This window comes from Dromaius novaehollandiae, chromosome 14 (assembly GCF_036370855.1).
Source record: "Dromaius novaehollandiae isolate bDroNov1 chromosome 14, bDroNov1.hap1, whole genome shotgun sequence".
In the NCBI taxonomy this organism is placed as follows: Eukaryota; Metazoa; Chordata; class Aves; order Casuariiformes; family Dromaiidae; genus Dromaius; species Dromaius novaehollandiae.
Window position 1 is genome coordinate 9382567 of NC_088111.1, and position 23958 is coordinate 9406524.

A 23958-nucleotide genomic window follows, 5' to 3' on the forward strand; every position below is an offset into this window, starting at 1 on the left:
TATTTGAATTAATCAACAATAAAGACAAAATGCCTACAATTGTTTATTACATTTATCTAACATGGACCAACTACGGTGCTCTTGTCGGTGTTTCCCATTTCATTTGTATCACTCTGCCTGTTTGCTTGCCATGGGCTGTTACTGTAGCATGTGGGACAGCCAAAGGGCTGGGAGTCAGACCAGAATTTGTGAAAACCTAAACTAAGAAGGCCGTACTATAATGTCTTTTACTTTACATTACAGGGTAAATCAGCAATATCTGACTTTGTAAAAGATATAAAAAAGCAGCAAGTAATTCTAAACTTTTCTCCACTCCTTCTGGCGCAGTTCATTTCTTCTGATCTTCCCACTAATAGTTTTTGGCAACTGTTGAACAAACTCCATCTATTAGGAGAGGGGGGAAATTGCAGTAAAAGATAAAATACCATTTACTGAAAGTTTGACTTTTTCTTAACCTCAGTAGCATATATTTGTGAGTCATATAGTAGTTAATGCCAACTCTTCTATGGTGATGAATAATTAAAAGAGTTGTGTTTGAGCACCCACCTTCCTAGGATACTTGCATGGAGCAGTAACTTTCCTAACATGGTCCTGTAGCTCATGCATCAGTTTTTCTGGATCATGTGAAACATACTTGGATGTTAAAACAACAAAGGCTTTCACTACCTTAAAAAAATAAGGGAGCAGGGGTTCAAATGCCAATGAAACAATAACACAACAGTAAGATGTGAATTTTAAACAAAACATTTGCAGACAAACTGCAGAATAACTAATGTATAGGGCAGACAGCTTTCTCAACATTTGTGTGTGCTCAGTATTTGTCTGGACTGGGGAGGCAGTTTATGCATGCTCAAAACATACCAAGCACTAAGTATTTCAGTGACAGGAAAAGCTTCATATGCTACTTTTGTCTTATTGGCAACAGGGCAATCATCTTGGACAGTTTGCTCCTATGTGGAGTCTCCAGTGTCTTCTAGGGTGCAAATACTGATTTAAATTTAGCTTAAAAATTCAACCAACAGCTAGGCAAATCCGCTGGGAGTCGGCCTTTATTAGCTCTGCCATGCACAAAGCTATGGATGAGACGATAAGCGTGTTTAACTTGTCTACCTCGCCTCTGATGGGGTCCGGACTGCTGACAACTGCTGCTTCCACCACTGCAGGATGCTCTATTAGGGCACTTTCTACTTCAAATGGGCCAATGCGATAGCTTTAAAATGGAAGAAAGGGGCTGAGTTATGTTGGATAACACAATGTCATGGCTGAATCACCAGGATTATCCAAGTTTAATGAGGGCTTGTTTACAAGCATTAAATTACCCAGCAGAATTGATGACATCATCAGCTCTTCCAACAAACCAGAAGTATCCGTCTTCGTCCAGAATCCCCCTGTCTCCAGTGACGTAAAACTTCCCGCGTATTGTTGCCTCGGTTTTCTCTGGATCATCCTAGGAAACATTACGTTGCATTTCACAAACAAAATTGCCTGAAAATAAATGAAAATTGTACTCTAGCATAGTCAGTATTTAAGTTATAGTACACGCAAATATTTGAAAAAGTCAGCTTCTTAGACTGGTACATATGGTCATGTGCATTAAATTCAAGTGAGTTGTAATACAGGAAACGCATAATGCAGAATTCTTAATTCAACATTATGAAGCTACAAAACTAGGAATAAAAAACAAACTGTGATACATGAGTACATTTTACTAGTTGTGACTTCAAGTTCTAACAATACCATATTATGGCTTATGGCTTTAGGAACCACTGAAGGTTGCACGAAATATGCAAGCAAATGGTCCTGAGAATTTGCTTTTAAGTGATTATCCTGTAATGTTCTGGGGTTTTTTCCCTCCTTTGTACTGCTAGCATCTCCTATCCCGATATTTTTCATCCCAATGACAAGTTTAGGATCAGCACAGCTTAACTAATAAGTAGGTAAGTGCTCTTTGCATAGCAAATGCAGCTGACTGCTGGAAGAGGTTATCTAGGCAGCATACACACTTAGTACTTCTATTTTATCATCTATTTTAAACTCTTTACTAGTCCAGTCTTTAAACATCACTGCCATGATACAGATTTTATTTATACTCATTTTTCTAAACATACTTGTATTGAGCTGCAACTTTTAAAAATGTATTTATTGTTGCACTTCTGAAAAGTGATTCTTGATTCCTCGCCAACCTAGAACATTTCCAGGAATGTCCCAATCTGCAACCTTTTCCAGGGAACCTCGACCTGGAATGGCACTAGACTCCTGCTGACCTAAAACAGTTCTGGACAGAATCTCCAATTCAGTTCTACACTCACTCAACTACAATGGTTCTAGACTTGAGCCACACCTCTAGAATGCTTCTAGGTGCACTGGCTCCAGAACCTTTCCAGGAACCCCTCAATCTGGAACTTTCACAGGCACCCCCCCCCCCATGACCCAGAACTAGTTGACTGCAAAGTGTTCTAGGCCAGTGAGTCTGGAACCATACCAGGGTGCGTCTGGGACGGTTCTCGCCTTGGCGACCTAGAACGGTTCTCTAGGCTTGGTTCTAGACTTGGCGACCTAGGACCGCTCTGGACTTGCCGGCCTAGAACCATTCCAGGGTGAGTCTAGCAAGCAAAATTTGGCATGCAGCAATGAGGAACACACCTTTTTTGTTTTACTTCCCAAGCCAAAAGCCCACTGGCATGAAAAGCAGTCTTTGGATTTGGGGGGCAACTGTTATGATTATTCTATGACTTCTACAAGCTACATTTTCCCACTCTTCATTACTCTAATTGACTTCTTCACATTTTCTTGGCAACCCTAATGGAATTTATTGCTGTAGCTGCAAAGTGTCTGAACATACGGTTTCTGCCTGTCCGTAGCCTTCGTGAATATCCAGCCCAGTGTGCTCTTCCCATTCTCCCATCACTTCAGGGTTGATTGGCTCCCCGGCACTCACACGGTGCCGCAGGCTTCTGAATTTGTAGCTTGGTGGGAAAGAAAAAGCAAATAATTGGCAGAGTTAAGCAGACACAGTGATCTATCTGCAATGTCCCCTTCCTTATTGTATTCCTGGATCATGGAGTCCTTTCTACACGAAAATAAAATCTTCACCAAGTCCTATACATTCCATTCCAATTGTGTGGAGCTAAACATAAACAAATCTGCAAAAATGCAAATGCTCTTTTATTTCTCCATTATTTTAACATCTAGTAATTGATACAGTGTTTCTAACCCTAGAATCTAAACTGGGGTCTCCAACAAAATGGTAACAAAAAGTCACAGGAGAGTTGCCAAGCTGCACTGACACGCGCTATTCTTGTAGAGCATGGTAGTGGGGGAATGCAGGGGAAAAACAAAGGGAAGGGGAATCCAACTATAAAAGCACTTTGGAAAATAGGTCAATCATGCTACGCTATCATTATTATCCTACTATTTCATCAGCTAAACTGCTTTTCAAAGTCTCATGCAAGTTTGCTACAATTTGTGGCATCTGTGATGGTTACGCTGTCCCTGAAATGTTTACTCTGGCTTTGTTCCTAATATGTCAGATTCAAGATGTTGAGAAATACATGACTACCTTTGCTGTTACATCATTGTAACTCTGAAGTAAAGTCAAGGTGAGAAGAGCATTTGGTCCACTGTTTTGATCAAATACACTAATAAGGATCTTTTCTTTGGCTTACCTGGACAGTCTATGTTGCACCAACATTCGATAGGCAGTTGGAGCAGAACAGAAGACTGTTATGGGAAATCTTGACAGACTCTAGAGAATTAGAATAAAAAAAAAGTAGATGTCGCTACTGAAACACGTGAGGTCTCACCTACATCACAAGAGATAACATAACGATCTCTGTATTCAGCTTACAAAACTCAAGAACAAAAGCAGTTAGCTTTGTACTCGCCAACACGAATATACAGCAGTTCTATTTAAACAGGTTCTTCTTCAAAACAGAATCTACATCTTTTTACAGCTAGTTCAACGCACCCAAGCTTTGTGCTCTGGAAAGCTTTTCAGTCTCCCTTGCAGAAGTTCTTCATAATTCCAACTTAAGTAGAAAACAAAGGAAACCATAAGGCTACTTTTTCAGACGTTCCAGAGGGGAATGACCGATAAAGTGTTCTTCAATGGATCTTAATGTTAGCTAACAATTTTCAGCCATCACAGTAACGTGGGTATGATGATAAAGGGATTCCGTGTAAAAGGAATAATGGTGGTCTTTTTCACAGAGTTGCGTGCAGAGGATGTAACAGAATATAACGCTGGTGCCATTTGTTAAAGAAATATAGGCTTGCTGCCTCTTCACTCCTTAACATGCAGTTCTACAGTACATGCAACCAAAATTCTCAGTTATCTGCTGCTGTCACTCATTTTAACACCACCACCAAAGCGCTCCACAAGCTCCTGTCCCATTTCTTGCGGGCTTCACTTTTAGGCCTAGGAATGGATGTTTGCAGGTTTGGGCAGTCGAATCTCTTCTCAGCAGAGTACAGAACAAAAATTTGGGGACGTTAAAGATTCTCTTGTTTGGGGGCTTACGTTTACAGCCTTCACTACTGAAATACCAGTTGCTTACTTCCTGGTGAAGCTCACAATTCTTCAGCATACTGCCCCTGAATAGCTCTGGGGAAGTGAAAATCTGGGGAGGACGAGCCAGAGAGAAGAGTGCTGTTGCTGGGCTCTCCTTGCTTACCTCAAAGACAATGCTTGGGTCGAAGCGGGGCATCTTCTGTGCAAAGACACAGGCCCCTTGAATCCATGGGGAAAAAATGCTGCTCCAACCTGACTTTGCCCAGCCCGTGTCTGATGTATTCCAAAATATATCTGAAGGAGTCAAGTCCAGCCAGTACCTGGGTGACACAGTGCAAGAGTCCACAATCTCTATTTGGCAGAAAGAGGGCCAACATTAAAACATCAACAACAGACGTGCCAATGAAGCACTGTTTTTCTTGGCTAGATGATGATCAGCAAATGACGGAATTTCTGAGCGGGAGTGGGTCACAGTGCAGTGAAGATGTCATCAGGATAGACTGATGTTGCATTTTTCTAGGAGAAAAATTATACTGATGGACAAGCTAATACCACCTTGAAACAGGATGCTGAATAAATAGGTATGAGATTGCAGGAGTTTTGTTGAAATCATATTGTAGGGATAAGGATTCTTTGAGGTTTACTTACTTTTTAGTTTGCTCTCTTCTGATTTGTTACTCTTTGCCAGTTAGAATGAGATGCATTGCTACGCCAATTTTCTAAACAACACAGTTTTATAAACTCAGAGATCTCACGAACCTGTGTAGTCCTTCCTATGTTCGGAACTATCAGCATTTTGTTCCTGTGGGACTTGTCTCTAAAGCAGTCACGCATGAATTCAGAAGCCTAAGAGCCATGTCTTTCCCCCCTTTTTATGGTACACACCTCATAAACTTGTTCTTTGCTGATGTTCAGTAAATGGGCAATCTATTAATTATACACAATGAAGAGTTTAGAAGAAGTTAAAGAAAATGTGAAAAAAGAGGTTAGTGACTCTGTATGACTGCCAAGTGCAATACACACTAAGGCAGCTAACCTCCAACTACGCCTTGTTGCACAGAAAAAAGGCTTGTTGGGACTGAATAGAACTGCTGCTTTTTAAAATAGTGAAACACAGAGCTGCTGGTAAAATCTTCTCTTCCCCTTCTTTCTGCCAATTTACCAGCTACAGAAATACATCTGTGATTTAAAGTGATAGCCTTACCTTCCACTTACTGTGAGGCCAATGCCATAGCTGCTGTGGGAATGTGCAATCCTTTCTGGAGCCCCCGTAGTTCCACTGGTAAAATAGATGGCCATCGGGTCTTGACGCTTTGTGGTCACGCAGTGGTGATCAGAAGGAGCATGCCTTTAAAATGTGCAAAATGAGGAATACAGTGATTTGAAAGGGTGAATTACACATTCTTGAAAACGCTTGGCTAAAATAACTTCTGCAGCAAGCAGAAGTGTCATAAACATTGACATTTTCCCACTGTGCAGTCCTGAAGGGAGGAAAATATTTTGGCATGTGCCAACATTTCCTGTTCACAACAAATCACTGTGCTTGCCTTTCATTGTTTCTGTGGCGCTTTCACAGTAGTGGTTACTCACTTCAGGAGCTCTCTGAAGTTCAGCCATCCTTCTCTGTGGCCCTCTGATACAAGCAGCTTGGCTTTCAGAGACTGCCATTCAGGCCCACCTGAGCCCACAGCTGGTGCCACAGAACCATCAGTGATGACACACTTTGCCTTTGATTTCTGTAGTCCATGGAGAATGTCCTTTGCTGTCAGCTGCTGCCTGCCAGGAATCGGGACAGTTCCTAAAGGAGAATACTCTCAATATTTAAGAACAATACTTGTACCTAGAAACAGTCTCTAGCTTGCCTTGTGCTTATTAGTGGGACAGGGCTGCGCTGAAAGCAGGCTTTGGCTCTGCATTTGTAAATATACCCTTCTTTTTCATGCATTAAATTCGACGGGAGGATCACTGCAAGTTAGAAAATACTAGGCTCAACATGGGACAGCCAAAGAAACCAACAGAAGGACTTTTTTGGGGTGGAAAGCATTGCCACTGGGACATGCTACCCCTCTGGATTTGTATTCTTCACTAGTAAATACAGGTGTACCTGTCCTCACAGGGTATGCTGCTAGTGTTTGTGAGGCCCCGAGACATTCTGGGCTGTAAATACTGGCAAGCCGAGTATTTAACATAGCCCACAGGGGAACATGTGAAACACTCGGGTAAGTATGTGCTAATTGCATTGTAAGTTAAGAAGACGATGCATTTGCGATGCATCACAAGTGCTGGAAAGAGGAGAATGACAGAGGTCCACGGACTCCCAGAATTTCCTTAACAGCTAGAGCATGATCAAAAAATCCTAAAAGTACCATAAAGACAAAACTTGGCATGAAGGGTGTTGACCAGCATGGCAGTGATGATCATCCCCGTTAGCATGTTTGTAGTTCTGAGTCTATTAAATAGCAATGATCGGTGTATGTGACAGCAGCTATAGCTATACATCATTTCTATGCTTTTACTAACCTGTTCGCATGCAAGCCACATTCAGCAGCCACCACTCCGGGATCCTGGGCAGAATCCAAATAAAACTGTCTCCCGGTTGCAGACCACAGGCACCAGACAGTACATTAGCCGCTTGCCTGGACAGGACTCCCAGCTCTTCAAAGCTCCACTTCACTTCTTCTCCGTCACCGCTTACCCACCACAATGCAGGGTTTTCAGGCTTTTTGCCCTCCTACAGGACAACAGGGCACAGTGCAAATGCTTCATTTAGGGAACATGTTGCCTTTAATTTAAGCCTGAGGAAGGAAAACAGTCATCATTTATTGAATGCTGAATAAACCTGGGGCATAATAAATATGAATGAATAAACCGTGGGGTGTAAGCCATAAAGTTCAACTGAATGGTTACAGGGCCAAGATAGAATGGATTAGTTTAAGACTGAGAGAAGGGATTCATGGTTCTTCCCATTCTGACTTGTTACAGGGTAAGTTACTTACCCTTATGCTTGCTTACCTCAATTGTAAAACAGACACCTGACTTGTACAGTGACCTTGAGATTTATTAAGTGCGAGGTGGTATTTCTGAAGTCGTTTTTCCTTTACCGTGAAGAGGCTATGAAATGCTGTATATTAATCACCTGCATTTTTCTTCTTAGTTATTCTAGAATAGGAAGCCTAAAGGGCCAAAAGGTGCCTTGCAGGATCTGGGGATAGCTTTTGCAGGACGGGAGCATTCTGGTAAGTATGATATGATGATTCTCATCTTATAGATATATATTTTTATAAAGCTAAACAGCTACTGTAACTTTTTCAAGTTACGTAATGCTCTGTTCAACAAAAGCATCAAAATAAGAAAGACCAGATGCTTCAAAGATTAGAGTTTGTCATCTCTAAGTTTATGCTTTTTTCTGAAATCTGGCCTAGTCCTTTGAAGTGTATGTTGCACAACACAGCCAAACATCAAATTATTAGGGTTCAAAAGAAAAAGACAGTGGGGGAAGAATAAGGAAATCGAGGGAGAATCAAGGAAACTTGATCTTACTGGATAGGTCTGGACATCTTATTAGTGTAAGAGAATATTAGTACAATCGGAATTTGATATAAGTGATAAAACAAAACAAGAATGTTAGTAATCAGGACCATATATTAAACTCTGGTTAGATGACCATTAGATGTTCAGCAAAGGAAACTTTACTGCCACTGCCCTTTTCCGAACTTTCTCTAGAAAACCATGTGTCAGAGTTCCGTGAATCCCTTCCATTTATGTAAGCCTTACCTGAATGCCTTTTCCCCCACTAACAGTAGTTTAAAAGGAAGAATATGAACATAACCATTCTTTTCAAGGCTTGGATGATTCTCGGAATACTGCCCGTCTTGCTTGGAGGATGATTTGTGATGGATGTGTGCTGAAGGTTACTAAATCTTTGGCTAAGCTTAGTAACTTCTTCACATCTTCCCTTCTACTTGCTTCAGAGCCTGGCATCCAGATGAGAGATGAGCTATTCAAATAAACAACCCAGCATCTTGACTATGAATTGAACAGAACATCATTAGGCTAATATGCTTATTAATTTAGAGCATTGATTTCTACTTCTGGGGATTCATTTCCCCAAATCTCCATTTGTGGGAACTCCCCTCCATTTGGGGACTCCCTAGGCACATCCAAAGGGGAACCTGATTTCCCGAACACTGAGTATAAACTTCACTGACAAGACTCCACTGGGAAGTAATAGCAGACCTGAAACATCTGGAGATACAACTTGCAAAATAAGCTCTCCAGTGGAGGAAAACCACAACAGTGCTACCGGAGTTATGATAAATTCCAACGTACAAACAGGAGAACAACAGGAGAGAAGCACAATCAATTCCTCTACAGCCATCCATGTTGCATCTAGCAGCAGCTTAAGGACTGATTTACATGATCAAGCCCAAAGCTCTTTAACAGCATCTGCTGACAGATTTGCTTTTCCTCTTGGACAGCCACAGCTATCTCGCGGTACAGGCATTCAGAAAGGGTTCCGCAATGGGCACCTGACGACTACTGCCAAATACAGCTCTCCAGTACATGGCTCAGGACTAGTGCTTGTCTCCACTACCATCCCCTCAGTTAATATCTCTGAGGAGGATACTAGTACTAGTTCCGATTGTTTCTCTCTGCTGACTGACTGGGAAGAGGTAGCTTTCATACCAGAATCACAGTATGAACACAATTCAGATTGTGTTCCATTCAAAGATGACTCCAGTACAGCTATTTTAACAGCATCTGAAGAAACAACAATTTCTAGAGCATCAGTTGTGATGAGTTCAGATCTTCAAAGTTTGGGGAAAACTGTGGTACCTGTGGAACCTCGGAAGTCTATCGTTTACAAAAGTCCCGATACTATGATCTATAATGTAGGAATGGTCCAAAGGCAGACTTCAAACTTTTCTGCTTTTAAGTTACCACCTGCAAAGGCAAATGCTACTTCATCACATTCAGCATTAACTGGAAATGATTCCACTCCCGAGGCTCCTCAAAGAAAGCCAACAAGTCCAAAAATGTTCCCACCAGCGAAAAAACACTCTTTTGCTATCTAGAAAGAGAAGACTGCATCTTTTAGGCATTGCTTACCTTCAAGAAGTTCAAACTTGTCCAAAGTGTCTCCTGCCATTCTGAACTCCACAGTCAATTTGAATCAATCTGTAAGAGCTGCCAAAAATGAAAAACCAACCCCCCCTCGGTGTCATTGTGGTCGAAGAGCTAAAAGACTGTATGTATCAAATACCGGTCCAAATCACGGCAAAGCATTTTGTGGTTGTCCTGTCAGTAAGCAGGAAGGCAATAAGAAAGGCTGTGAATACTTCAAGTGGGAATATGCATTTCTGAAAGAGAAATCTAATGTTCTCACGGCGAATGCAGATGCTTTGACCTCTCCCGGAACTTCTTCCAACACTGCAGGAAATTCTTCCCACAAGAAATACTTGCGTCTTAGACCCTCTATGAGAACTTGAAAATTGATGGGGTTTTGTCCAGATCTTAAGCTTAATTACTTGTTGCTGCTTACTATTATCAGGACGGTCAAATGATCTTAGATATGTCTTCTGAGAATGGGACCAAAATGACATGCTTGGTTAAAGTAAATAAAAGTGGAAATTGCTCAAGCATGTCATAAACTATCTCATTAATGAAGTGAGAGAACTGATCAAGCTGCGAGTGCTAAAATTAAAGTATGAACAGCTGATGGTAAATATTTTACACTTCTATTTTATCATCTATTTTAAACTCTTTACTAGTCCAGTCTTTAAACATCACTGCCATGATACAGATTTTATTTATACTCATTTTTCTAAACATACTTGTATTGAGCTGCAACTTTTAAAAATGTATTTATTGTTGCGCTTCTGAAAAGTGATTCTCCAAGGAACAGCGCTCTCAAACTTTTCCTGTTTTATTTGAATTAATCAACAATAAAGACAAAATGCCTACAATTGTTTATTACATTTATCTAACATGGACCAACTACGGTGCTCTTGTCGGTGTTTCCCATTTCATTTGTATCACTCTGCCTGTTTGCTTGCCATGGGCTGTTACTGTAGCATGTGGGACAGCCAAAGGGCTGGGAGTCAGACCAGAATTTGTGAAAACCTAAACTAAGAAGGCCGTACTATAATGTCTTTTACTTTACATTACAGGGTAAATCAGCAATATCTGACTTTGTAAAAGATATAAAAAAGCAGCAAGTAATTCTAAACTTTTCTCCACTCCTTCTGGCGCAGTTCATTTCTTCTGATCTTCCCACTAATAGTTTTTGGCAACTGTTGAACAAACTCCATCTATTAGGAGAGGGGGGAAATTGCAGTAAAAGATAAAATACCATTTACTGAAAGTTTGACTTTTTCTTAACCTCAGTAGCATATATTTGTGAGTCATATAGTAGTTAATGCCAACTCTTCTATGGTGATGAATAATTAAAAGAGTTGTGTTTGAGCACCCACCTTCCTAGGATACTTGCATGGAGCAGTAACTTTCCTAACATGGTCCTGTAGCTCATGCATCAGTTTTTCTGGATCATGTGAAACATACTTGGATGTTAAAACAACAAAGGCTTTCACTACCTTAAAAAAATAAGGGAGCAGGGGTTCAAATGCCAATGAAACAATAACACAACAGTAAGATGTGAATTTTAAACAAAACATTTGCAGACAAACTGCAGAATAACTAATGTATAGGGCAGACAGCTTTCTCAACATTTGTGTGTGCTCAGTATTTGTCTGGACTGGGGAGGCAGTTTATGCATGCTCAAAACATACCAAGCACTAAGTATTTCAGTGACAGGAAAAGCTTCATATGCTACTTTTGTCTTATTGGCAACAGGGCAATCATCTTGGACAGTTTGCTCCTATGTGGAGTCTCCAGTGTCTTCTAGGGTGCAAATACTGATTTAAATTTAGCTTAAAAATTCAACCAACAGCTAGGCAAATCCGCTGGGAGTCGGCCTTTATTAGCTCTGCCATGCACAAAGCTATGGATGAGACGATAAGCGTGTTTAACTTGTCTACCTCGCCTCTGATGGGGTCCGGACTGCTGACAACTGCTGCTTCCACCACTGCAGGATGCTCTATTAGGGCACTTTCTACTTCAAATGGGCCAATGCGATAGCTTTAAAATGGAAGAAAGGGGCTGAGTTATGTTGGATAACACAATGTCATGGCTGAATCACCAGGATTATCCAAGTTTAATGAGGGCTTGTTTACAAGCATTAAATTACCCAGCAGAATTGATGACATCATCAGCTCTTCCAACAAACCAGAAGTATCCGTCTTCGTCCAGAATCCCCCTGTCTCCAGTGACGTAAAACTTCCCGCGTATTGTTGCCTCGGTTTTCTCTGGATCATCCTAGGAAACATTACGTTGCATTTCACAAACAAAATTGCCTGAAAATAAATGAAAATTGTACTCTAGCATAGTCAGTATTTAAGTTATAGTACACGCAAATATTTGAAAAAGTCAGCTTCTTAGACTGGTACATATGGTCATGTGCATTAAATTCAAGTGAGTTGTAATACAGGAAACGCATAATGCAGAATTCTTAATTCAACATTATGAAGCTACAAAACTAGGAATAAAAAACAAACTGTGATACATGAGTACATTTTACTAGTTGTGACTTCAAGTTCTAACAATACCATATTATGGCTTATGGCTTTAGGAACCACTGAAGGTTGCACGAAATATGCAAGCAAATGGTCCTGAGAATTTGCTTTTAAGTGATTATCCTGTAATGTTCTGGGGTTTTTTCCCTCCTTTGTACTGCTAGCATCTCCTATCCCGATATTTTTCATCCCAATGACAAGTTTAGGATCAGCACAGCTTAACTAATAAGTAGGTAAGTGCTCTTTGCATAGCAAATGCAGCTGACTGCTGGAAGAGGTTATCTAGGCAGCATACACACTTAGTACTTCTATTTTATCATCTATTTTAAACTCTTTACTAGTCCAGTCTTTAAACATCACTGCCATGATACAGATTTTATTTATACTCATTTTTCTAAACATACTTGTATTGAGCTGCAACTTTTAAAAATGTATTTATTGTTGCACTTCTGAAAAGTGATTCTTGATTCCTCGCCAACCTAGAACATTTCCAGGAATGTCCCAATCTGCAACCTTTTCCAGGGAACCTCGACCTGGAATGGCACTAGACTCCTGCTGACCTAAAACAGTTCTGGACAGAATCTCCAATTCAGTTCTACACTCACTCAACTACAATGGTTCTAGACTTGAGCCACACCTCTAGAATGCTTCTAGGTGCACTGGCTCCAGAACCTTTCCAGGAACCCCTCAATCTGGAACTTTCACAGGCACCCCCCCCCCCATGACCCAGAACTAGTTGACTGCAAAGTGTTCTAGGCCAGTGAGTCTGGAACCATACCAGGGTGCGTCTGGGACGGTTCTCGCCTTGGCGACCTAGAACGGTTCTCTAGGCTTGGTTCTAGACTTGGCGACCTAGGACCGCTCTGGACTTGCCGGCCTAGAACCATTCCAGGGTGAGTCTAGCAAGCAAAATTTGGCATGCAGCAATGAGGAACACACCTTTTTTGTTTTACTTCCCAAGCCAAAAGCCCACTGGCATGAAAAGCAGTCTTTGGATTTGGGGGGCAACTGTTATGATTATTCTATGACTTCTACAAGCTACATTTTCCCACTCTTCATTACTCTAATTGACTTCTTCACATTTTCTTGGCAACCCTAATGGAATTTATTGCTGTAGCTGCAAAGTGTCTGAACATACGGTTTCTGCCTGTCCGTAGCCTTCGTGAATATCCAGCCCAGTGTGCTCTTCCCATTCTCCCATCACTTCAGGGTTGATTGGCTCCCCGGCACTCACACGGTGCCGCAGGCTTCTGAATTTGTAGCTTGGTGGGAAAGAAAAAGCAAATAATTGGCAGAGTTAAGCAGACACAGTGATCTATCTGCAATGTCCCCTTCCTTATTGTATTCCTGGATCATGGAGTCCTTTCTACACGAAAATAAAATCTTCACCAAGTCCTATACATTCCATTCCAATTGTGTGGAGCTAAACATAAACAAATCTGCAAAAATGCAAATGCTCTTTTATTTCTCCATTATTTTAACATCTAGTAATTGATACAGTGTTTCTAACCCTAGAATCTAAACTGGGGTCTCCAACAAAATGGTAACAAAAAGTCACAGGAGAGTTGCCAAGCTGCACTGACACGCGCTATTCTTGTAGAGCATGGTAGTGGGGGAATGCAGGGGAAAAACAAAGGGAAGGGGAATCCAACTATAAAAGCACTTTGGAAAATAGGTCAATCATGCTACGCTATCATTATTATCCTACTATTTCATCAGCTAAACTGCTTTTCAAAGTCTCATGCAAGTTTGCTACAATTTGTGGCATCTGTGATGGTTACGCTGTCCCTGAAATGTTTACTCTGGCTTTGTTCCTAATATGTCAGATTCAAGATGTTGAGAAATACATGACTACCTTTGCTGTTACATCATTGTAACTCTGAAGTAAAGTCAAGGTGAGAAGAGCATTTGGTCCACTGTTTTGATCAAATACACTAATAAGGATCTTTTCTTTGGCTTACCTGGACAGTCTATGTTGCACCAACATTCGATAGGCAGTTGGAGCAGAACAGAAGACTGTTATGGGAAATCTTGACAGACTCTAGAGAATTAGAATAAAAAAAAAGTAGATGTCGCTACTGAAACACGTGAGGTCTCACCTACATCACAAGAGATAACATAACGATCTCTGTATTCAGCTTACAAAACTCAAGAACAAAAGCAGTTAGCTTTGTACTCGCCAACACGAATATACAGCAGTTCTATTTAAACAGGTTCTTCTTCAAAACAGAATCTACATCTTTTTACAGCTAGTTCAACGCACCCAAGCTTTGTGCTCTGGAAAGCTTTTCAGTCTCCCTTGCAGAAGTTCTTCATAATTCCAACTTAAGTAGAAAACAAAGGAAACCATAAGGCTACTTTTTCAGACGTTCCAGAGGGGAATGACCGATAAAGTGTTCTTCAATGGATCTTAATGTTAGCTAACAATTTTCAGCCATCACAGTAACGTGGGTATGATGATAAAGGGATTCCGTGTAAAAGGAATAATGGTGGTCTTTTTCACAGAGTTGCGTGCAGAGGATGTAACAGAATATAACGCTGGTGCCATTTGTTAAAGAAATATAGGCTTGCTGCCTCTTCACTCCTTAACATGCAGTTCTACAGTACATGCAACCAAAATTCTCAGTTATCTGCTGCTGTCACTCATTTTAACACCACCACCAAAGCGCTCCACAAGCTCCTGTCCCATTTCTTGCGGGCTTCACTTTTAGGCCTAGGAATGGATGTTTGCAGGTTTGGGCAGTCGAATCTCTTCTCAGCAGAGTACAGAACAAAAATTTGGGGACGTTAAAGATTCTCTTGTTTGGGGGCTTACGTTTACAGCCTTCACTACTGAAATACCAGTTGCTTACTTCCTGGTGAAGCTCACAATTCTTCAGCATACTGCCCCTGAATAGCTCTGGGGAAGTGAAAATCTGGGGAGGACGAGCCAGAGAGAAGAGTGCTGTTGCTGGGCTCTCCTTGCTTACCTCAAAGACAATGCTTGGGTCGAAGCGGGGCATCTTCTGTGCAAAGACACAGGCCCCTTGAATCCATGGGGAAAAAATGCTGCTCCAACCTGACTTTGCCCAGCCCGTGTCTGATGTATTCCAAAATATATCTGAAGGAGTCAAGTCCAGCCAGTACCTGGGTGACACAGTGCAAGAGTCCACAATCTCTATTTGGCAGAAAGAGGGCCAACATTAAAACATCAACAACAGACGTGCCAATGAAGCACTGTTTTTCTTGGCTAGATGATGATCAGCAAATGACGGAATTTCTGAGCGGGAGTGGGTCACAGTGCAGTGAAGATGTCATCAGGATAGACTGATGTTGCATTTTTCTAGGAGAAAAATTATACTGATGGACAAGCTAATACCACCTTGAAACAGGATGCTGAATAAATAGGTATGAGATTGCAGGAGTTTTGTTGAAATCATATTGTAGGGATAAGGATTCTTTGAGGTTTACTTACTTTTTAGTTTGCTCTCTTCTGATTTGTTACTCTTTGCCAGTTAGAATGAGATGCATTGCTACGCCAATTTTCTAAACAACACAGTTTTATAAACTCAGAGATCTCACGAACCTGTGTAGTCCTTCCTATGTTCGGAACTATCAGCATTTTGTTCCTGTGGGACTTGTCTCTAAAGCAGTCACGCATGAATTCAGAAGCCTAAGAGCCATGTCTTTCCCCCCTTTTTATGGTACACACCTCATAAACTTGTTCTTTGCTGATGTTCAGTAAATGGGCAATCTATTAATTATACACAATGAAGAGTTTAGAAGAAGTTAAAGAAAATGTGAAAAAAGAGGTTAGTGACTCTGTATGACTGCCAAGTGCAATACACACTAAGGCAGCTAACCTCCAACTACGCCTTGTTGCACAGAAAAAAGGCTTGTTGGGACTGAATAGAACTGCTGCTTTTTAAAATAGTGAAACACAGAGCTGCTGGTAAAATCTTCTCTTCCCCTTCTTTCTGCCAATTTACCAGCTACAGAAATACATCTGTGATTTAAAGTGATAGCCTTACCTTCCACTTACTGTGAGGCCAATGCCATAGCTGCTGTGGGAATGTGCAATCCTTTCTGGAGCCCCCGTAGTTCCACTGGTAAAATAGATGGCCATCGGGTCTTGACGCTTTGTGGTCACGCAGTGGTGATCAGAAGGAGCATGCCTTTAAAATGTGCAAAATGAGGAATACAGTGATTTGAAAGGGTGAATTACACATTCTTGAAAACGCTTGGCTAAAATAACTTCTGCAGCAAGCAGAAGTGTCATAAACATTGACATTTTCCCACTGTGCAGTCCTGAAGGGAGGAAAATATTTTGGCATGTGCCAACATTTCCTGTTCACAACAAATCACTGTGCTTGCCTTTCATTGTTTCTGTGGCGCTTTCACAGTAGTGGTTACTCACTTCAGGAGCTCTCTGAAGTTCAGCCATCCTTCTCTGTGGCCCTCTGATACAAGCAGCTTGGCTTTCAGAGACTGCCATTCAGGCCCACCTGAGCCCACAGCTGGTGCCACAGAACCATCAGTGATGACACACTTTGCCTTTGATTTCTGTAGTCCATGGAGAATGTCCTTTGCTGTCAGCTGCTGCCTGCCAGGAATCGGGACAGTTCCTAAAGGAGAATACTCTCAATATTTAAGAACAATACTTGTACCTAGAAACAGTCTCTAGCTTGCCTTGTGCTTATTAGTGGGACAGGGCTGCGCTGAAAGCAGGCTTTGGCTCTGCATTTGTAAATATACCCTTCTTTTTCATGCATTAAATTCGACGGGAGGATCACTGCAAGTTAGAAAATACTAGGCTCAACATGGGACAGCCAAAGAAACCAACAGAAGGACTTTTTTGGGGTGGAAAGCATTGCCACTGGGACATGCTACCCCTCTGGATTTGTATTCTTCACTAGTAAATACAGGTGTACCTGTCCTCACAGGGTATGCTGCTAGTGTTTGTGAGGCCCCGAGACATTCTGGGCTGTAAATACTGGCAAGCCGAGTATTTAACATAGCCCACAGGGGAACATGTGAAACACTCGGGTAAGTATGTGCTAATTGCATTGTAAGTTAAGAAGACGATGCATTTGCGATGCATCACAAGTGCTGGAAAGAGGAGAATGACAGAGGTCCACGGACTCCCAGAATTTCCTTAACAGCTAGAGCATGATCAAAAAATCCTAAAAGTACCATAAAGACAAAACTTGGCATGAAGGGTGTTGACCAGCATGGCAGTGATGATCATCCCCGTTAGCATGTTTGTAGTTCTGAGTCTATTAAATAGCAATGATCGGTGTATGTGACAGCAGCTATAGCTATACATCATTTCTATGCTTTTACTAACCTGTTCGCATGCAAGCCACATTCAGCAGCCACCACTCCGGGATCCTGGGCAGAATCCGAATAACTCTGTCTCCCGGTTGCAGACCACAGGCACCAGACAGTACATTAGCCGCTTGCCTGGACAGGACTCCCAGCTCTTCAAAGCTCCACTTCACTTCTTCTCCGTCACCGCTTACCCACCACAATGCAGGGTTTTCAGGCTTTTTGCCCTCCTACAGGACAACAGGGCACAGTGCAAATGCTTCATTTAGGGAACATGTTGCCTTTAATTTAAGCCTGAGGAAGGAAAACAGTCATCATTTATTGAATGCTGAATAAACCTGGGGCATAATAAATATGAATGAATAAACCGTGGGGTGTAAGCCATAAAGTTCAACTGAATGGTTACAGGGCCAAGATAGAATGGATTAGTTTAAGACTGAGAGAAGGGATTCATGGTTCTTCCCATTCTGACTTGTTACAGGGTAAGTTACTTACCCTTATGCTTACTTACCTCAATTGTAAAACAGACACCTGACTTGTACAGTGACCTTGAGATTTATTAAGTGCGAGGTGGTATTTCTGAAGTCGTTTTTCCTTTACCGTGAAGAGGCTATGAAATGCTGTATATTAATCACCTGCATTTTTCTTCTTAGTTATTCTAGAATAGGAAGCCTAAAGGGCCAAAAGGTGCCTTGCAGGATCTGGGGATAGCTTTTGCAGGACGGGAGCATTCTGGTAAGTATGATATGATGATTCTCATCTTATAGATATATATTTTTATAAAGCTAAACAGCTACTGTAACTTTTTCAAGTTACGTAATGCTCTGTTCAACAAAAGCATCAAAATAAGAAAGACCAGATGCTTCAAAGATTAGAGTTTGTCATCTCTAAGTTTATGCTTTTTTCTGAAATCTGGCCTAGTCCTTTGAAGTGTATGTTGCACAACACAGCCAAACATCAAATTATTAGGGTTCAAAAGAAAAAGACAGTGGGGGAAGAATAAGGAAATCGAGGGAGAATCAAGGAAACTTGATCTTACTGGATAGGTCTGGACATCTTATTAGTGTAAGAGAATATTAGTACAATCGGAATTTGATATAAGTGATAAAACAAAACAAGAATGTTAGTAATCAGGACCATATATTAAACTCTGGTTAGATGACCATTAGATGTTCAGCAAAGGAAACTTCACTGCCACTGCCCTTTTCCGAACTTTCTCTAGAAAACCATGTGTCAGAGTTCCGTGAATCCCTTCCATTTATGTAAGCCTTACCTGAATGCCTTTTCCCCCACTAACAGTAGTTTAAAAGGAAGAATATGAACATAACCATTCTTTTCAAGGCTTGGATGATTCTCGGAATACTGCCCGTCTTGCTTGGAGGATGATTTGTGATGGATGTGTGCTGAAGGTTACTAAATCTTTGGCTAAGCTTGGTAACTTCTTCACATCTTCCCTTCTACTTGCTTCAGAGCCTGGCATCCAGATGAGAGATGAGCTATTCAAATAAACAACCCAGCATCTTGACTATGAATTGAACAGAACATCATTAGGCTAATATGCTTATTAATTTAGAGCATTGATTTCTACTTCTGGGGATTCATTTCCCCAAATCTCCATTTGTGGGAACTCCCCTCCATTTGGGGACTCCCTAGGCACATCCAAAGGGGAACCTGATTTCCCGAACACTGAGTATAAACTTCACTGACAAGACTCCACTGGGAAGTAATAGCAGACCTGAAACATCTGGAGATACAACTTGCAAAATAAGCTCTCCAGTGGAGGAAAACCACAACAGTGCTACCGGAGTTATGATAAATTCCAACGTACAAACAGGAGAACAACAGGAGAGAAGCACAATCAATTCCTCTACAGCCATCCATGTTGCATCTAGCAGCAGCTTAAGGACTGATTTACATGATCAAGCCCAAAGCTCTTTAACAGCATCTGCTGACAGATTTGCTTTTCCTCTTGGACAGCCACAGCTATCTCGCGGTACAGGCATTCAGAAAGGGTTCCGCAATGGGCACCTGACGACTACTGCCAAATACAGCTCTCCAGTACATGGCTCAGGACTAGTGCTTGTCTCCACTACCATCCCCTCAGTTAATATCTCTGAGGAGGATACTAGTACTAGTTCCGATTGTTTCTCTCTGCTGACTGACTGGGAAGAGGTAGCTTTCATACCAGAATCACAGCATGAACACAATTCAGATTGTGTTCCATTCAAAGATGACTCCAGTACAGCTATTTTAACAGCATCTGAAGAAACAACAATTTCTAGAGCATCAGTTGTCATGAGTTCAGATCTTCAAAGTTTGGGGAAAACTGTGGTACCTGTGGAACCTCGGAAGTCTATCGTTTACAAAAGTCCCGATACTATGATCTGTAATGTAGGAATGGTCCAAAGGCAGACTTCAAACTTTTCTGCTTTTAAGTTACCACCTGCAAAGGCAAATGCTACTTCATCACATTCAGCATTAACTGGAAATGATTCCACTCCCGAGGCTCCTCAAAGAAAGCCAACAAGTCCAAAAATGTTCCCACCAGCGAAAAAACACTCTTTTGCTATCTAGAAAGAGAAGACTGCATCTTTTAGGCATTGCTTACCTTCAAGAAGTTCAAACTTGTCCAAAGTGTCTCCTGCCATTCTGAACTCCACAGTCAATTTGAATCAATCTGTAAGAGCTGCCAAAAATGAAAAACCAACCCCCCCTCGGTGTCATTGTGGTCGAAGAGCTAAAAGACTGTATGTATCAAATACCGGTCCAAATCACGGCAAAGCATTTTGTGGTTGTCCTGTCAGTAAGCAGGAAGGCAATAAGAAAGGCTGTGGATACTTCAAGTGGGAATATGCATTTCTGAAAGAGAAATCTAATGTTCTCACTGTGAATGCAGATGCTTTGACCTCTCCTGGAACTTCTTCCAACACTGCAGGAAATTCTTCCCACAAGAAATACTTGTGTCTTAGACCCTCTATGAGAACTTGAAAATTGATGGGGTTTTGTCCAGATCTTAAGCTTAATTACTTGTTGCTGCTTACTATTATCAGGACGGTCAAATGATCTTAGATATGTCTTCTGAGAATGGGACCAAAATGACATGCTTGGTTAAAGTAAATAAAAGTGGAAATTGCTCAAGCATGTCATAAACTATCTCATTAATGAAGTGAGAGAACTGATCAAGCTGCGAGTGCTAAAATTAAAGTATGAACAGCTGATGGTAAATATTTTACACTTCTATTTTATCATCTATTTTAAACTCTTTACTAGTCCAGTCTTTAAACATCACTGCCATGATACAGATTTTATTTATACTCATTTTTCTAAACATACTTGTATTGAGCTGCAACTTTTAAAAATGTATTTATTGTTGCACTTCTGAAAAGTGATTCTTGATTCCTCGCCAACCTAGAACATTTCCAGGAATGTCCCAATCTGCAACCTTTTCCAGGGAACCTCGACCTGGAATGGCACTAGACTCCCGCTGACCTAAAACAGTTCTGGACAGAATCTCCAATTCAGTTCTACACTCACTCAACTACAATGGTTCTAGACTTGAGCCACACCTCTAGAATGCTTCTAGGTGCACTGGCTCCAGAACCTTTCCAGGAACCCCTCAATCTGGAACTTTCACAGGCACCACCCCCCCCCCCATGACCCAGAACTAGTTGACTGCAAAGTGTTCTAGGCCAGTGAGTCTGAAACCATACCAGGGAGCATCTGGGACGGTTCTAGACTTGGCGACCTAGAACCGCCCTCCACTCGGTTCTAGACCTGGCGACCTAGAACCGGTCTCGATTCGGTTCTAGACTTGGCGACCTAGAACCATTCTAGACTTGGCGACCTAGGACCGCTCTGGACTTGCCGGCCTAGAACCATTCCAGGGTGAGTCTAGAAAGCAACATTTGGCATGCAGCTATGAGGAACACACCTTTTTTGTTTTACTTCCCAAGCCAAAAGCCCACTGGCATGAAAAGCAGTCTTTGGATTTGGGGGGCAACTGTTATGATTATTCTATGACTTCTACAAGCTACATTTTCCCACTCTTGATTACTCTAATTGACTTCTTCACATTTTCTTGGCAACCCTAATGGAATTTATTGCTGTAGCTGCAAAGTGTCTGAACATACGGTTTCTGCCTGTCCATAGCCTTCATGAATATCCAGCCCAGTGTGCTCTTCCCATTCTCCCATCACTTCAGGGTTGATTGGCTCCCCGGCACTCACACAGTGCCGCAGGCTTCTGAATTTGTAGCTTGGTGGGAAAGAAAAAGCAAATAATTGGCAGAGTTAAGCAGACACAGTGATCTATCTGCAATGTCCCCTTCCTTATTGTATTCCTGGATCATGGAGTCCTTTCTACACGAAAATAAAATCTTCACCAAGTCCTATACATTCCATTCCAATTGTGTGGAGCTAAACATAAACAAATCTGCAAAAATGCAAACGCTCTTTTATTTCTCCATTATTTTAACATCTAGTAATTGATACAGTGTTTCTAACCCTAGAATCTAAACTGGGGTCTCCAACAAAATGGTAACAAAAAGTCACAGGAGAGTTGCCAAGCTGCACTGACACGCGCTATTCTTGTAGAGCATGGTAGTGGGGGAATGCAGGGGAAAAACAAAGGGAAGGGGAATCCAACTATAAAAGCACTTTGGAAAGTAGGTCAATCATGCTACGCTATCATTATTATCCTACTATTTCATCAGCTAAACTGCTTTTCAAAGTCTCATGCAAGTTTGCTACAATTTGTGGCATCTGTGATGGTTACGCTGTCCCTGAAATGTTTACTCTGGCTTTGTTCCTAATATGTCAGATTCAAGATGTTGAGAAATACATGACTACCTTTGCTGTTACATCATTGTAACTCTGAAGTAAAGTCAAGGTGAGAAGAGCATTTGGTCCACTATTTTGATCAAATACACTAATAAGGATCTTTTCTTTGGCTTACCTGGACAGTCTACGTTGCACCAACATTCGATAGGCAGTTGGAGCAGAACAGAAGACTGTTATGGGAAATCTTGACAGACTCTAGAGAATTAGAATAAAAAAAAGTAGATGTCGCTACTGAAACACGTGAGGTCTCACCTACATCACAAGAGATAACATAACGATCTCTGTATTCAGCTTACAAAACTCAAGAACAAAAGCAGTTAGCTTTGTACTCGCCAACACGAATATACAGCAGTTCTATTTAAACAGGTTCTTCTTCAAAACAGAATCTACATCTTTTTACAGCTAGTTCAACGCACCCAAGCTTTGTGCTCTGGAAAGCTTTTCAGTCTCCCTTGCAGAATTTCTTCATAATTCCAACTTAAGTAGAAAACAAAGGAAACCATAAGGCTACTTTTTCAGACGTTCCAGAGGGGAATGACCGATAAAGTGTTCTTCAATGGATCTTAATGTTAGCTAACAATTTTCAGCCATCACAGTAACGTGGGTATGATGATAAAGGGATTCCGTGTAAAAGGAATAATGGTGGTCTTTTTCACAGAGTTGCGTGCAGAGGATGTAACAGAATATAACGCTGGTGCCATTTGTTAAAGAAATATAGGCTTGCTGCCTCTTCACTCCTTAACATGCAGTTCTACAGTACATGCAAGCAAAATTCTCAGTTATCTGCTGCTGTCACTCATTTTAACACCACCACCAAAGCGCTCCACAAGCTCCTGTCCCATTTCTTGCGGGCTTCACTTTTAGGCCTAGGAATGGATGTTTGCAGGTTTGGGCAGTCGAATCTCCTCTCAGCAGAGTACAGAACAAAAATTTGGGGACGTTAAAGATTCTCGTGTTTGGGGGCTTACGTTTACAGCCTTCACTACTGAAATACCAGTTGCTTACTTCCTGGTGAAGCTCACAATTCTTCAGCATACTGCCCCTGAATAGCTCTGGGGAAGTGAAAATCTAGGGAGGACGAGCCAGAGAGAAGAGTGCTGTTGCTGGGCTCTCCTTGCTTACCTCAAAGACAATGCTTGGGTCGAAGCGGGGCATCTTCTGTGCAAAGACACAGGCCCCTTGAATCCATGGGGAAAAAATGCTGCTCCAACCTGACTTTGCCCAGCCCGTGTCTGATGTATTCCAAAATATATCTGAAGGAGTCAAGTCCAGCCAGTACCTGGGTGACACAGTGCAAGAGTCCACAATCTCTATTTGGCAGAAAGAGGGCCAATATTAAAACATCAACAACAGACGTGCCAATGAAGCACTGTTTTTCTTGGCTAGATGATGATCAGCAAATGACGGAATTTCTGAGCGGGAGTGGGTCACAGTGCAGTGAAGATGTCATCAGGATAGACTGATGTTGCATTTTTCTAGGAGAAAAATTATACTGATGGACAAGCTAATACCACCTCGAAACAGGATGCTGAATAAATAGGTATGAGATTGCAGGAGTTTTGTTGAAATCATATTGTAGGGATAAGGATTCTTTGAGGTTTACTTACTTTTTAGTTTGCTCTCTTCTGATTTGTTACTCTTTGCCAGTTAGAATGAGATGCATTGCTACGCC

General features: G+C 41.5%; 3 protein-coding genes across 3 annotated transcripts in view; 1 reads left to right on the forward strand and 2 right to left on the reverse strand.

Moving 5' to 3' along the window:
* The window catches only part of ERI2 (ERI1 exoribonuclease family member 2), a 253255-nt gene that overhangs the window by 150806 nt on the left and 78491 nt on the right, over nt 1-23958 (forward strand). The gene's annotated exons all lie outside the window — the stretch shown is intronic.
* Nucleotides 40-7232, reverse strand: LOC135329932 (acyl-coenzyme A synthetase ACSM3, mitochondrial-like; the record flags this gene model as incomplete). The annotated part of the gene is made up of 10 exons (XM_064520278.1): nt 40-384; nt 547-666; nt 1111-1210; nt 1320-1447; nt 2843-2966; nt 3666-3745; nt 4674-4830; nt 5715-5858; nt 6101-6308; nt 7031-7232. Coding segments are annotated over 10 exons (1350 nt in total), but the record flags the coding sequence as incomplete, so codon positions are not given.
* Nucleotides 10477-17669, reverse strand: LOC135329933 (acyl-coenzyme A synthetase ACSM3, mitochondrial-like; the record flags this gene model as incomplete). Its single annotated transcript, XM_064520279.1, has 10 exons — nt 10477-10821; nt 10984-11103; nt 11548-11647; nt 11757-11884; nt 13280-13403; nt 14103-14182; nt 15111-15267; nt 16152-16295; nt 16538-16745; nt 17468-17669. Coding segments are annotated over 10 exons (1350 nt in total), but the record flags the coding sequence as incomplete, so codon positions are not given.